At 58.0% G+C, this 13,036-nt stretch overlaps 1 protein-coding gene across 1 annotated transcript; it reads right to left on the bottom strand.

Moving 5' to 3' along the window:
* Window positions 1-3,965: 3,965 nt before the first annotated feature.
* Window positions 3,966-12,685, bottom strand: GPR35 (G protein-coupled receptor 35). The gene is made up of 2 exons (XM_007966914.3): window positions 12,029-12,685; window positions 3,966-8,151 (listed from the first exon to the last, which is right to left on the bottom strand). Exon 2 carries the CDS (start codon window positions 8,145-8,147, stop codon window positions 7,218-7,220), a length of 930 nt encoding a protein of 309 aa, XP_007965105.1. The 5' UTR covers window positions 8,148-8,151; window positions 12,029-12,685; the 3' UTR covers window positions 3,966-7,217.
* Window positions 12,686-13,036: the final 351 nt, after the last annotated feature.

Raw genomic sequence — 13,036 nt, 5'->3', positions numbered from 1 at the left:
GTAAAGATAATTATCAATAAATACTAAGGGAACTCAGAGACCGGTGCCGGCGCGGGTCCTCTGTATGCTGAGCGCCGGTCCCCTGGGCCCACTTTTTCTTTCTCTATACTTTGTCTCTGTGTCTCATTTCTTTTCACAAGTCTCTCGTTTCACCCAACGAGAAACGCCCACAGGTGTGGAGGGGCAGGCCACCCCTTCACACAGACAGGGGCAGGGTGGGGCTCTGCCAGACCAGGAATGGGGCCTCTGCACACAGCACCCCTCTCTGTGCCTTGGATCCCCGAGGGAGCCTCAGAATCCTCCTTGACACAGAGCTCTCGGAAGCTACCACCTGGCCAGAGTTCACCTTTCCATCTAAAGCTCTTTGCCACAGCTGGTCTACACTGGCCATGTGAGTGCCCCCTCAGATGGGCAAGGCTGGAGCAGAGTCCCAGGCCCGGTTCTTCCTGTCTCCCTGATCCCCAAACCTGGCCAGGGACAAGACTGGACATCTGCGCTCAGCCCGGGCTCAGCTGTTCAGCTTCTAAGGAATCCATCCTGAGGTGGGGATTGTTCCATGGACTTCTCCATCTCTTGGAAATGAAAATCCCAGAGGGCCAGGGTGGTAGAAGTCAGGGACATGGAAACTATCTGCTTGGCTGTGCCCTGGACAAAGCCACAGGGTGGGCCCCAGAAAAGCTGGGTTTTGGTGACAGCAGGAGGTGTTTTGGGGCCGTGGGGGCAGGTCTGGAGGACCAGGGCAGATGTAAGAGTCCTGAGGAAGCCTTGAATAGGAGATATGGGGCCAGTGGCAGGGCCGGGACCCATTCCAAGGGTTCCCATAACACAGGAGGGCACTGCACTGGGGCAGTGGGGGCAGGATGGAGAGAGGAGAGGGTGCAAGCCCAAGTAGGCTGCCCTTATTCTCACACAGGTGCATCCCCCATCCCTGCTCCACTGGTAACTGTTGGTCACCTTCTTGGGCCTTTCCAGAATGGTGTGACCTGATCCCCCCCCCCCATGCAGGTCTGGGGTTTGGGGAGAGTCATGGGCAGGCTGAGCATGGCCTCTGCAGAGGGCAACTGAGGGCTCAGGCCCCTGAGGAGGGGGAGAGGAGCAGGGAGCCCCGTAGGGAGGCCTTCCAAGCAGAGGGCAGCCTAAGAGGCTTCGTCGGGCTGAGGCGAGCTCCTTGTGGGTGGGGCGGCAGCAAGCCTGGTCCTGGCTAGGCAGCGTGCCCTGTGGTGGTGAATGCAGGAACAGAAAGGGGAGGGCGGGGAGAGGCTGGTGCCATGACCACAGGCCATGCCGCAGGGCTGGACACAGCCAGGCCCGGGAGCCAGGTGTGCGGTTTTCAAGACCCCCTCGTTACATGTGGATGGTTGTGGGGAGGTGGGGAGAGGGAGCCCCTGGAATGAGCCAGGACTCAATGCGTGCACAGTGGCAGGGGCAGACCCCCAGGACCTGGGTACCAGGAAGTGATGTGGGCTCTGATACGGTCATGGTGTTTCCTGACTTTGGTCTTTGAGGATCACCAAAGACCTGGAAAGATCTGACTCAGCCAAGGGCCATGGGTGCTGTGGGAAGGGAAGAGAACAGAGAGGGAGGAGCCCAGGGATGCTGGTCCCCCTGAGCCCCCACCAAATGCACCATGGCTCCCTGAGCTGGTTCTGGGTCCAACTTGTCCCTGAAGCCTCCAACGGCCCCAGAGTTAGGGACAGGAGGGTTTCCAGCTGCAGACAGAAGCCTGGGGGCATGCCTGGGCCAGGGAGCTAGCCTACCTGAAGGCGGAGGGGGACAGAGGCCTCTAGAGCCTCTGGAATGGGGACCACACTGCCCAGTCCTGAGCTACCCCTGCAGGCCACAGGAAATGCAGGCCGCACAAAGCAAGAACCCAGGGCCTCTGAAAAATCAGGAAGCTCAGGACAGTGTTGCATTAAAGTAGGTAGAGCCCAGCTGAGCACAGGGCCTTCTGGGCATGGGCCCTCCTGAGCACGGGGCCCTATAGAGTGCAAGCCCTCCTGGGCATAAACACTCCTGGATATGGGCTTTCCTGGGCATGGGCCCTCCTAGGAATGGGCCCTCCTGGGCATGGACCATCCTGGGCATGGACCCTACTAAATATGGGTCTTCCTGGACATAGGACCCTCCTGGGCCTGGGCCCTCCTGGACATGGACTCTACTGTGCATGGGTCCTCCTGGATATGGACAGTACTGGGCATGGGACCTCCTGGACATGGACCCTCCCAGGCATGGACCCTTCTGGGAATGGGTTCTCCTGGATATGGATACTCCTGGATATGGACACTCCTGGGCATGGGTCCTCCTGAGCATGGACTCTTCTTGGTTGGCATGGACCCTCTTTGGTTGGCATCTACTGGTCATAGACCCTCCTGGTCATGGATCCTCTTGGGCATAGGCCCTTCTGGGTACAGAGCTCTTTTGTATGTGGACCCTCCTGTGAATAGGCCCTTGTGAACACTACTGGGCATGGGTCCTTGTGGGCATGAGCCCTCCTGGCCCCCAGACATGGACTTTCCTGGGTATGGACCCTCCTGGGCATGGAGTCTCCTGGGCATGGGGTCTCCTGGGTGTAGGTCCTCCTGGGTATGGCCCCTCCTGGGTATGGATCCTCCTGGACATAGACCCTACTGGGCATGGAGTCTCCTGGGCATGGGGTCTCCTGGGTGTAGGTCCTCCTGGGTATGGCCCCTCCTGGGTATGGATCCTCCTGGACATAGACCCTACTGGGCATGGGTCGTCCTGGGCATTGATCCTCCTTGGTTGGCATGGACCATCCTGGGCACAGACCTCTCCTGGACATGGACCCTCCAGGGCATGAACTCTCCTGTGAATAGACCCTCCTGAACATGACTTTACTGGGCATGGGTCCTCCTGGGCATGAACCTTCCTGGGCAGGGACCCCTGGACATGGACCCTCCTGGGAGGGACCCCCAGGCATGGACCCTCCTGGGCATGGATCCTCCTGGGCATGGGCCCCTGTATTATTCTGTTTTCATACTGCTATAAAGAACTGCCCGAGACTGGGTAGTTTATAAAGGAAAGAGTTAACTGACTCACAGTTCAGCATGGCTGGGGAGGTCTCAGGAAACTTATAATCGTGGTGGAAGGTGAAGGGGAAGCAAGGCACCTTCTTCACAAGGCAGCAAGAAGACATGCCAAGCCAATGGGAAAGAGTACCTTTAAAAAACTGTCAGATTTCATGAGAACTCTATCATGAGAATAGCATGGGGGAGACTGCCCCCATGATTCAGTTACCTGCACCTGGTCTCTCCCTTGACATGTGGGGACTGTAATTCAAGATGAGATTTGGGTGGGGACACAAAGCCTAATTACACCATTCTACCCCTAGCCCCTTCCAAATCTCATGTCTCTTTTACATTTCAAAACCAGTCATGCCTTCCCAAGAGTCCCCCAAAGTCTTAATTCATTCCAGTATTAACCCAAAAGTCCAAGACCAAAGTGTCATCTGAGACAAAGTAAGTCCCTTCTGCCTATAAATCTGTAAAATCAAAAGCAAGTTAGTTACATCCTAGATACAGTGGAGGTACAGGCAATTGGGTAAATATACTCATTCCAAATGGGATAAATTGGCCAAAATGAAGGGGCCACAGGCCCCATGCAAGTCTGAAATCCAGGTGGGCAGTCAAAACTTAAAGCTCCAAAATGATCTCTTTTGACTCCATGTCTCACATCCAAGTCAGGCTCATGCAAGAGGTGGGCTCCCATGACCTTGGGCAGTTCCACCTTTGTTGTTTCACAGGGTACAGCATCCCTTCCAACTGCCTTCACAGGCTGGTGTTGTGTGTCTGTGGCTTTTCCAGGTGCATGGTTCAAGTCATCAGTGGATCTACCATTCTGGGGTCTGGAGGATGGTGGCCTTCTTCTCACAGTTCCACAAGCAGTAGGCAGTGCCCCAGTGGGGACTGTGTGTGGGGGCTCCAACCCCATGTATCACTTCTACACTGCCCTAGCAGAGGTTCTACATGAGGGTTCCACCAGTGCAGCAAACTTCTGCAGGTCCAATACCACATGTAAGCCACCAAGGCTTGGGGCTTGCACCTTCTGAAGCAAAGGTCTAAGCTGTACATTGGCCCCTTTTAACCACTTCTGGGATGTGGGGCACCAAGTCCTGAGACTGCACAAAGCAGCAAGGCCCTGGGCCCCACCCACAAAACCATTTTTTCCTCCTAAGCCTCCAGGCCTGTGATGGGTGGGGTTGCTGTGAAGACCCCTGACATTCCGTGGAGACATTTCCCTCATTGTCTATGCTATTAACATGTGACTCCTAGTTACTTATGCAAATTTCTGAAGCTGGCTTGAATTTCTCCTCAGAAAATGGGTTTTTCTTTTCTATCCCATAGTCAGGATGTGCATTTTCTAAACTTTTATGCTCTGCTTCCCTTTTAAATGTGAGTTCCAATTCCAAATCATCTCTTTGTGAATGCATAAAATTGAATGCTTTTAAGAGCACTCTCTAATGCTTTGATGCTTAGAAATTTCTGCCAGATACCCTAAATCATCTCTCTCACATTCAAAGTTCCACAGATCTCTAAGGCAGGGGCAAAATGCTGCCAATCTCTTTGCTAAAGCATAGCAAGAATCACCTTTATTCCAGTTTCCAGCAAATTCCTCATCTCCATCTGAGACCACCTCAGCCTGGAATTCATTGTCCATATCACTATCAGCATTTTGATCAAAGCCATTCAACAAGTCTCTAGGAAGTTCCATACTTTCCCACATCTTTCTGTCTTCTGAGCCCTCCAAACTGTTCCAACCTCTGACTATTACCCAGTTCCAAATTTGCTTCCACATTTTTGCGTATGTTTACAGCAGCACCCCACTCTCTGTGGTACCAATTTGCTGCATTCGTCTGTTTTCATTGTTTTCATACTGATATAAAGAACTGCCCAAGACTGGGTAATTTTAAAGGAAAAAGGTTTAATTGACTCACAGTTCAGCATGGCTAGGGATGCCTCAGGAAACTTACAATCATAGCAGAAGTTGAAGGGGAAGCAAGGAACTTTCTTCACAAGACAGCAGGAAGGAGAAGTGCCAAGTGAAGGGGGAAGAGCCCCTTATAAAATCATCAAATCTCATGAGAACTCACTCATTATTTTCCACATGTATTTCCCACATTCCCACAGCATGTGGGAAACAGCTCCCATGATCCAATTGCCTCCACCTGGTCTCTCCCTTGACACAGGGGGACTATGGTTATTATAGGGATTACAATTCAAGACGAGATTTGGGTGGGGACACAAAGCCTAACCATATCAGCCCTCCTGGGTATGGACTCTTCTGGACATGGACCTTTCTGGGCATGGCCACTTTTAGGCATGGAACCCTCCTGGGCATAAACCTTCCTGGGCATTAACTGGCCTGGGCATGGACCCTCCTGGGCATGGGCCTTCCTAGGCATGAGGCATGAGGCTGTCATGGGCATGGCCCTTACTGGACATGGACCTTCCTGGGCATGGGGTTCTCCTGGACATGGTCCTTCCTGGGCACAGGGTTCTGTTGTGTATGGACCCTCCTAGGCATGGATCTTTCTGGACATGAACCCTCCTGGGCATGGACCCGCCTCAGCATGGACCTCTCCTGGACATGGGCCCGCCTGGGCTGGACCTTCCTGGGCATGAACCCTCTTTGACACAGGCCCTTCTGGTCATGGACCTTCCTAGGTAGGGACACTCCTGGACATGAATACTCCTAGGCATCAATCTTTCTTGACATGGAGCCTCCTGGGCATGGAACCTCCTGGACATGTATCCTCCTGGGCACAGGGCCCTCTGTGCACCTGATCCTCCTGGACATGGGGCCCTACTGGGCATAGACTCTCCTGGGCATAAACCCTCCTGAGCATGGACCCTCCCGGGCATGGGACCCTCCTGGACATAGACCCCCCACTAGGTATGGACACCCTTGGATATGAACCCTCCTGGACATGGGACCCTTTTGAGCATAGAACTCTCCTGGGCACAGGACCCTCCTGACAGTGGGGCCCTCCTGCTCACGGACCCTCCTGGGCATGGACCTTCCTGGGCACAGAAGCCTCCTAGACATGAACCCTCCTGAGCATGGGCCCACCTGGGATGCACCCTTTTAGGCACAGGGCCCTTATGGGGCTATCCTGGGTATGGGCTCTCCAGAGCCTGGGGTCCTGTGAGATGCCATCAGCTGCATGCTTGTGCCATGTCCCTGCCACAACATGACTGCCATCTCTCTCCAGTCCTGTGGAACGTGGAACAGGGTGGGGCGGTGCCTGTGGACATGCAATATGGGATGACACGATGGGGTTTGAGCCCAGGCCGTGCTGGCCCACACTCGCAGGAGGTCTCTGGAGTGCCCCGTCCTTCCAGCTTGGGGTTCGAGATGCCCTCCATGCAGAAGTACAGGAAAGTGAGAAACCCACAGGACATCCCGCCTCTACCTGGGTGGGCACCCAAGCCCTACCCCTGCCAGACATGGTTTCCAGCCTTTCCCTGAAGGAAGGAGAAGAGGGCTGGGTCCCCTGGCAGATCCTGGCCACCCCTTCACTGCCACCCACCCCAACCCACCCTCACCTGCTTGACCTTGGTCGCCCCTCCTCGCACCACTGTGCAGCCACTACATGGAGATAAGCTCTGCCTTGAGCAAGGAAACCTGGGCTAGGGACCTCTAGTGCGGTCCTGCCAGGAGCTTCCAACAGCCCCTGCTCACGCTTCAGATGATGGGGGTGGGAAAGTGTCAGGGGGCCTCAGAGTGAAGAGCCCCAAAGGGTCCCTGGAAGATGTCCGCTGGCCCTCTGAGCCACGTACTCCCTCCCTGCCTCCCATCATGTGAGTGGGCAACACAGAGGGCCCCACCAGGACTGAACTGGGGAGTTTTATTCCAGCCCCGAGGGGTGGCAGCAGGTGTCCTCAAGGCTGCACCCTCACCAGCAGGATCTCACTTTGGCCTGGTGAGCTGGTTCTGGGGGTGGCAAGTGTGAGGCCCCATCCCGGGGGTCTCTGACATTGGCCTTGCTCTGGTCTCAGTCCTCTTGCCCTTGTCCCTGTCCCTCTCTCTTCCCAAGAGAGCAGGTACCTGGGCCATCCCTGCCCACCCAAGGCTCCAAGAGAGCTCACAGTGAGTTCAGGGCTGATCCCAGGCTCCTTGCTGCTGGTCCCACCTTCCCCTGACAGGCAGCACCTCACGGAGCCCCCAAGACCTGGCCCACAGCGCCCTCCGCACGCCTCCTAGGCCAGGGTCACACTCAGAGAGGCCTGGCTTTTGTGGGCCTTGGCACTGGGAGCCACGGCCAATGCAGACGCCTCCTGGAACTCCTTGGCCATGTAGTAGTAGCAGATGGCGTCCAGGCAGCAGTTGGCATCTGAGAGCTTGCTGGTTATGAAGAGGGTACGACGGAGCATCTCCTGGAAGGCACAGGCGTTCCAGCCCACAGCGAGGCGCACCGTCAACCCCACATGCAGGGGCAGGAAGCAGACCACAAACACCACGAGGTTGGCCCAGACCATACGGGCAGCCTTGTGGCTAGCCTCTGCCTGCCCCACATCAATGGGTGGCCTCTGGGCCAGAGCAGTCACCACCTTCAGGGAGCAGAAGACCACCACGGCCAGTGGCAGGTAGAATCCCAGCAGCGGGAAGGCCATGGAGCTGAAATTGTGCCGGGTACTCCTGAAGCAGAAGCCACCCTCCTGCATGCCCAGGAACCAGCGAGCCACCAGGGAGCCGATGACTAGCACCCAGAGGACCACACACACGGCCGCAGCCTGCCTGGGGGACCGCAGCCCACGGGCGCGCAGGGGGTGCCGCACGGCCACGTAGCGGTCCACGGCAATGGCCGTGACCAGGCTGATGCTCATGTACCTGTTGGTCAGGTAGATGCCTTGGGAGAGCTGGCACAGTGGCGTGTCCGAGGTGTCCTGCAGGGAGTGCAGCACGAAGGGCAAGGCACACAGCAGGCAGAGGTCGGCCACCGCCAGGTTGGTCATGTAGATGCGGGTCTCCGTCCACCGCTGCATGCGGCAGCAGAACACCCAGAGCGCCAGGCTGTTGAGCAGCAGGCCCAGCACCAGCAGGATGCCCAAGTAGGCGTAGAAGCCCAGCTTGATCGCCGGGGGCCAGGTGAGGTCGCTGGAGCCACAGGTGTTGTAGGTGCCGTTCATGGTCCTGGGATTGCAGAGGGAGCTGGAGGTCAGCAGAGGGCGAGCGGGAGGAGCGAGGCACTGCCCCCACTCCGTCCACCTCGGCCTCACATCCACAAACACAAAACTCCTCAAAGAAAGCATGGATGCCGTAAAGAACTCCAAGTCACCCTCGAGGTCTAACCCCCGGACGGATCCTCTTCCTATCTCCTGAGCCCTTCTCTCCTGGGACCTGCCTGCTGTCATGGGGCAGGAAGGGAGGCAGAAGGAGCTCCACGTCCCCTCCAGTCCCCAACCCAGCAATCCCTACCCCTCCAGAGTGCAAATCCTGGACAGGGAACAAAGGCTGCCAGCCTCGCCCAGCACACAGCTCTCAGCAGGGAGGCTCAGAGGCAGCAGCACCTGTCAGTCTAAGGATGGGCCAGCCTCGCCCAGCACACAGCTCTCAGCGGGGAGGGTCAGAGGCAGCAGCACCTGTCAGTCTAAGGATGGGAAGACCAGGCTCCCAGACAAAGCCCAGGGTGGCCCCTCCACCCCTCCCGGGACCTGGCTGCAGGAGGTGCCCACATTTGACTCCACACCTGCATCGGCCCTTCCCCACAGCAGAGTCCAGGACAGCTGGGACTCTGGCCTGCCCCTCCCTCCCTGTGAGCTCACCACCCAGTCCTGAACTCTGGAGGTCCTGCCTGGATCAGCCTGAGTCCTCATTCCAGTCCCACATTTGGGATATGGGGTCCACCCTTTGAGCTCCCAGGGGTCAGAGCCCATGAGGGCAGCCCTGCCCCTCCAGGCCCTGGCTGTGCTGCTCAGGGGCCGCCCAGGGGTGGAACTGAGTATCCTCCTCTCAATCACTATCAGGACCACTCACAAAGCCACCTCTCCGCTGTCCATGCCAGCCTCTCACTGTCCCCATCACCCTCCACAACATAGTCCAGGAAGGCTGAGATCAGCCCCGGATGAACTTGGGCAGAGTCTGGTGTCCCGGACACGGGCTGGAGTCATCCTGACTCGGCCACCCCTGCAGCTGGGCAAACTCGTTCCCTTATCATAAGGGGTGCTGGTGTTGCACACAGGCAGGTGTGAGACGGAGCTGCTGGCGAGCGCCCAGAATCCGGGACTCACAGCCACACGTCCTACTGCCCAGGTTCCTCAGTGGGTCCAGGAAGATCCTGGAGGGGTGGGGGTGGGAGAAGACTCTCCCCCTACCACCAGGCTGTCCTGTGGGGCATCCCTCAGTGGCTTCCTGCTGGGCTGGTATGGAAGGTGGGAAGGACTCAGTCCACAGCGAACGGCCTTGCTCCTCCCTCTGCCTAGAGGAGCACACAAGTTCCCCCAAATCAGGAGATGGGAGAGCGCCCAAACCCCGTGACTGCAGCTGCTGGGGATGCCTTTCCCCCACGGTGGCCCCCGGGAACTCCAGGTCCCCAGTCCATGAGGGATACAGGGCACACGTTTCAGCCAAAAACAGAAACATCCTGCCCTCTGACTTCATTCCGTCTCCTTAGTCCCCACCCCCAGTGAAGTACGGTGGGCATTTGCTGACTTCCAAGTTTCAGGAGCCCCTCCCCCGAGTGCGAATCGCTGCGCGCCCGAGGATCTCTCCTCCCTTCTTGAGGGTCCTGCTTGCTTTCTCTCTGATTCATGAGCAACACCTTGCCCTGCTTCCAGGGATCTTTGTAGGGACCCTGAGCAAGGCCAGGTTCCGAGGACATCCCCAGAACCCACTGGAACCAACCGCTGGGATCTTCCCTTCCTGTCGGTCCTGTGCTCCTGCCGCAGCCCCCGCTGGGGACCAGGAGATCCCAGAACCTGCTCAGAATTTACATCTCAGAGGTACCTGAGCTGGGCAGGCGCTGTGCGTTGGGGAGGGCTCCGTGCGACTGACCTCCTACTCTCCCCACCTGAGCTCTCAAATCCACCAAAAGTCCAGGGCCAGCTTTGGCGGGGTGCAGACCTGGCGAGGGGAGGGGCCTGCATGGCTAGAGGGCGATTCCTTCGCTGCCTCATCTTGAGTAGCCTGGAACCCTGCCTGGTGGGAGGTGAGGACACGAGAGCTCGTAGGCCTGGGCCCCTTCCCGTTGCCCCAGCTTCCCAGATCCCTCCCCATGGCTGCCAAGGGGTTGTCAGGTCACACATACCCAGGGCTGTAACTTGCCTACTAGCCTCAGTGTGGCTGTGGGGGAATGTTTAACTGCAGACCAGGCACAGTGGCTCACGCCTGTAATCCTAACACTTCGGGAGACTGAGACAGGAGGATCACTTGAGGCCAGAAGTTTAAGAACAACCTGGGTATCATAGGGACACCCCGTCTCTACCAAATAATAATAATAATAATAATAATAATAATAATTAGCTGGACTGGTGACGCGTGCCTGTAGTTCCAGCTACTCGGGAGGCTGAGGCAGGAAGGTCGCTTGAGCCCAGGAGGTCGAGGCTGCAGTGAGCTATGCTGGCACCACTGCACACCAGCCTTAGGAGACAGAGTGAAACCTTGTCTATAAGAAGAAGAAAAAAAGTCTAACTACAATATTTAAATTTTCCCATTTATAATAAAACAAACACTGGACTATTCGGGAGAAAAATGCAAATGTTGCAAGAGTTTCAAGGTGTACGTAGGCTTTGAAGAAGTGCCCTGTTCATGGGTCCTTGTCTTGCCCCGGGGTGCCTCCCAAAAAAGTTCAGGAAATCAAGGCCCAGGTTTTAGCCCCGACGGCATGGGGCCCCGGGAGCTAACATGGCCAGCACAGATGCCTACCTACTGCCCCAGCCCCACACAGGAATCCGTCCAGGCTGCGGACCGTAGCTGGCCTCCTGCCTCAGATCCTCAGGCCTGGTCTTCCTCAACAGACACCAACACCATCAGCCTCAGGGAGCTCCCACTGCCGGGGACCATGGGGATAGGGCCTTTCCTCTTCCTGCCCAGGAGGCTTTCCGCTTCCTGCCCAGGAGACCCCGCCCTGAGACCCCATCACGGCCTCACCCCGCTCTGAGGCTAGTAGGCAAGTTACAGCCCTGGGTATGTGTGACCTGACAACCCCTTGGCAGCCATGGGGAGGGATCTGGGAAGCTGGGGCAATGGGAAGGGGCCCAGCAGTACACGTAGGAGGCCCCGCTTCCCCTTCTGATGACAAGGTCAGCCTCGGCTTCTGCACACAAAAGCAGAAAAGTGCCCTTTGATTCTGCACTGAGCAATCCAGGAGAGAAAGCTGGCCGTAGACAGGCATCCAGCCACACTGGAGCCCCTCGCCAGCCCTTCCCACTGTCTGGACCAGGGACCCACCCAGACCCCTGAGTACCTGGTTGGCCTGGGATTGGGAGCACAGGACCCAACCACTGCTGAAGACGTGGGGGCACGGAGTGGGGGTGCAGATCCCTGTGGCCCAGGCACCAAAGAGTGCCCCGTACCTGTGACCCTCTGGGCCTGGGCCCCACACCGCACAACCCACTGGGCCTGGGCCCCACACCGCACACCCCACTGGGCCTGGGCCCCACACAGCACACCCCACTGGGCCTGGGCCCCACACAGCACACCCCAGACCCAGGATGGGGCTGTGAGTGACACAAGTTCACCAAAGTAGCCGCTCACCTGAGGGCCACAGCACGGGGGTATTTATTCTTGTTTTTAGATGTCACATCCCACACTCCAACAAGCTGCTACCCACACACAGGCTCCGAGTCTTCATCAGCCTCAGCCACACCTGAGACCCCCAACAGCCCAAGCCCACCTGAGACCCCATCACAGCCTCACCCCGCTGAGACCCCATCACAGCCTCACCCCACCCTGAGACCCCATCACGGCCTCACCCCGCCCTGAGACCCCATCACGGCCTCACCCCGCTCTGAGAACCCCCATCACGCCCCTGCCCCACTGGGAGGCCCCTAGGGCAGTGGGCAGCACTGACCTGCAGGCAGCTTTGGCCTCCCGGCTGGAGTGTGTGACCCCCGCTGCCAAAGCCTGCACAGTGGCTGCCTGAGGAGGGCTGGGGGAAGTGAAGCTGGGGTGAGCCACCCCTTCGGGGCTGGTCCCTGACTCTGCCCCTCCTTAAGGTGGCGGGGCGGGTGGCCAACTGACGGCAGCAGGGCAGGGGTAACAGGAGATCGCCCTGCTCCTGCACCAGCTAGAAGGCGTGGGGGATTTCTGGGAGGGAAGTGGGGTGCCGGCTGCCTGTGCTGACGCCTCTGAAGAACCAGCATCCTTGCTGAGGGCACACATTTGTTCTGGAAACAGCGTGAGAGACAACAAAACCAGAGGCACTCCAGTCCCGCCCACGGAGCCTTCCTCCTCCCCAGCCCACTTCTGCCCTGTCATCTCGGAAAGCTTCTCAGGGCCCGGCCCTCCCAGGGTGTGCGGTCAGCCCGCCCTCCCCAGCACCTCACGCCCAGTCCCCTGACAGGGTGCAGCATGCACGCTCATCCTAGTTCACGCAGACACGCTCCGTGGTCATCTTCCAATACACACACACACACACACACCCCAGCACACACGCGCACACACACACCCCAGCACACACGCACACACACACCCCAGCACACACACACACACACACACCCCGGCACACACGCACACACACACCCCGGCACACACACACACACACCCCGGCACACACACACACACACACCCCGGCACACACACACACACCCCGGCACACACGCACACACACACCCCGGCACACACACACACACACACGCACACACACATGCACACACACACCCCAGCACACATGCACACACACACACATGCACACACACACCCCGGCACACACGCACACAGACACGCACACACACATGCACACACACACCCCGGCACACACGCGCACACCCCGGCACACACGCACACGCACACCCCGGCACACACGCACACACACACCCCGGCACACACGCACACGCACACCCCGGCACACGTGCACACG

Source organism: Chlorocebus sabaeus, chromosome 10, assembly GCF_047675955.1.
Source record: "Chlorocebus sabaeus isolate Y175 chromosome 10, mChlSab1.0.hap1, whole genome shotgun sequence".
NCBI lineage: Eukaryota > Metazoa > Chordata > Mammalia > Primates > Cercopithecidae > Chlorocebus > Chlorocebus sabaeus.
Note: the sequence above shows the minus strand (reverse complement) of the source record. Positions and strands in the feature narration are given on the sequence as shown.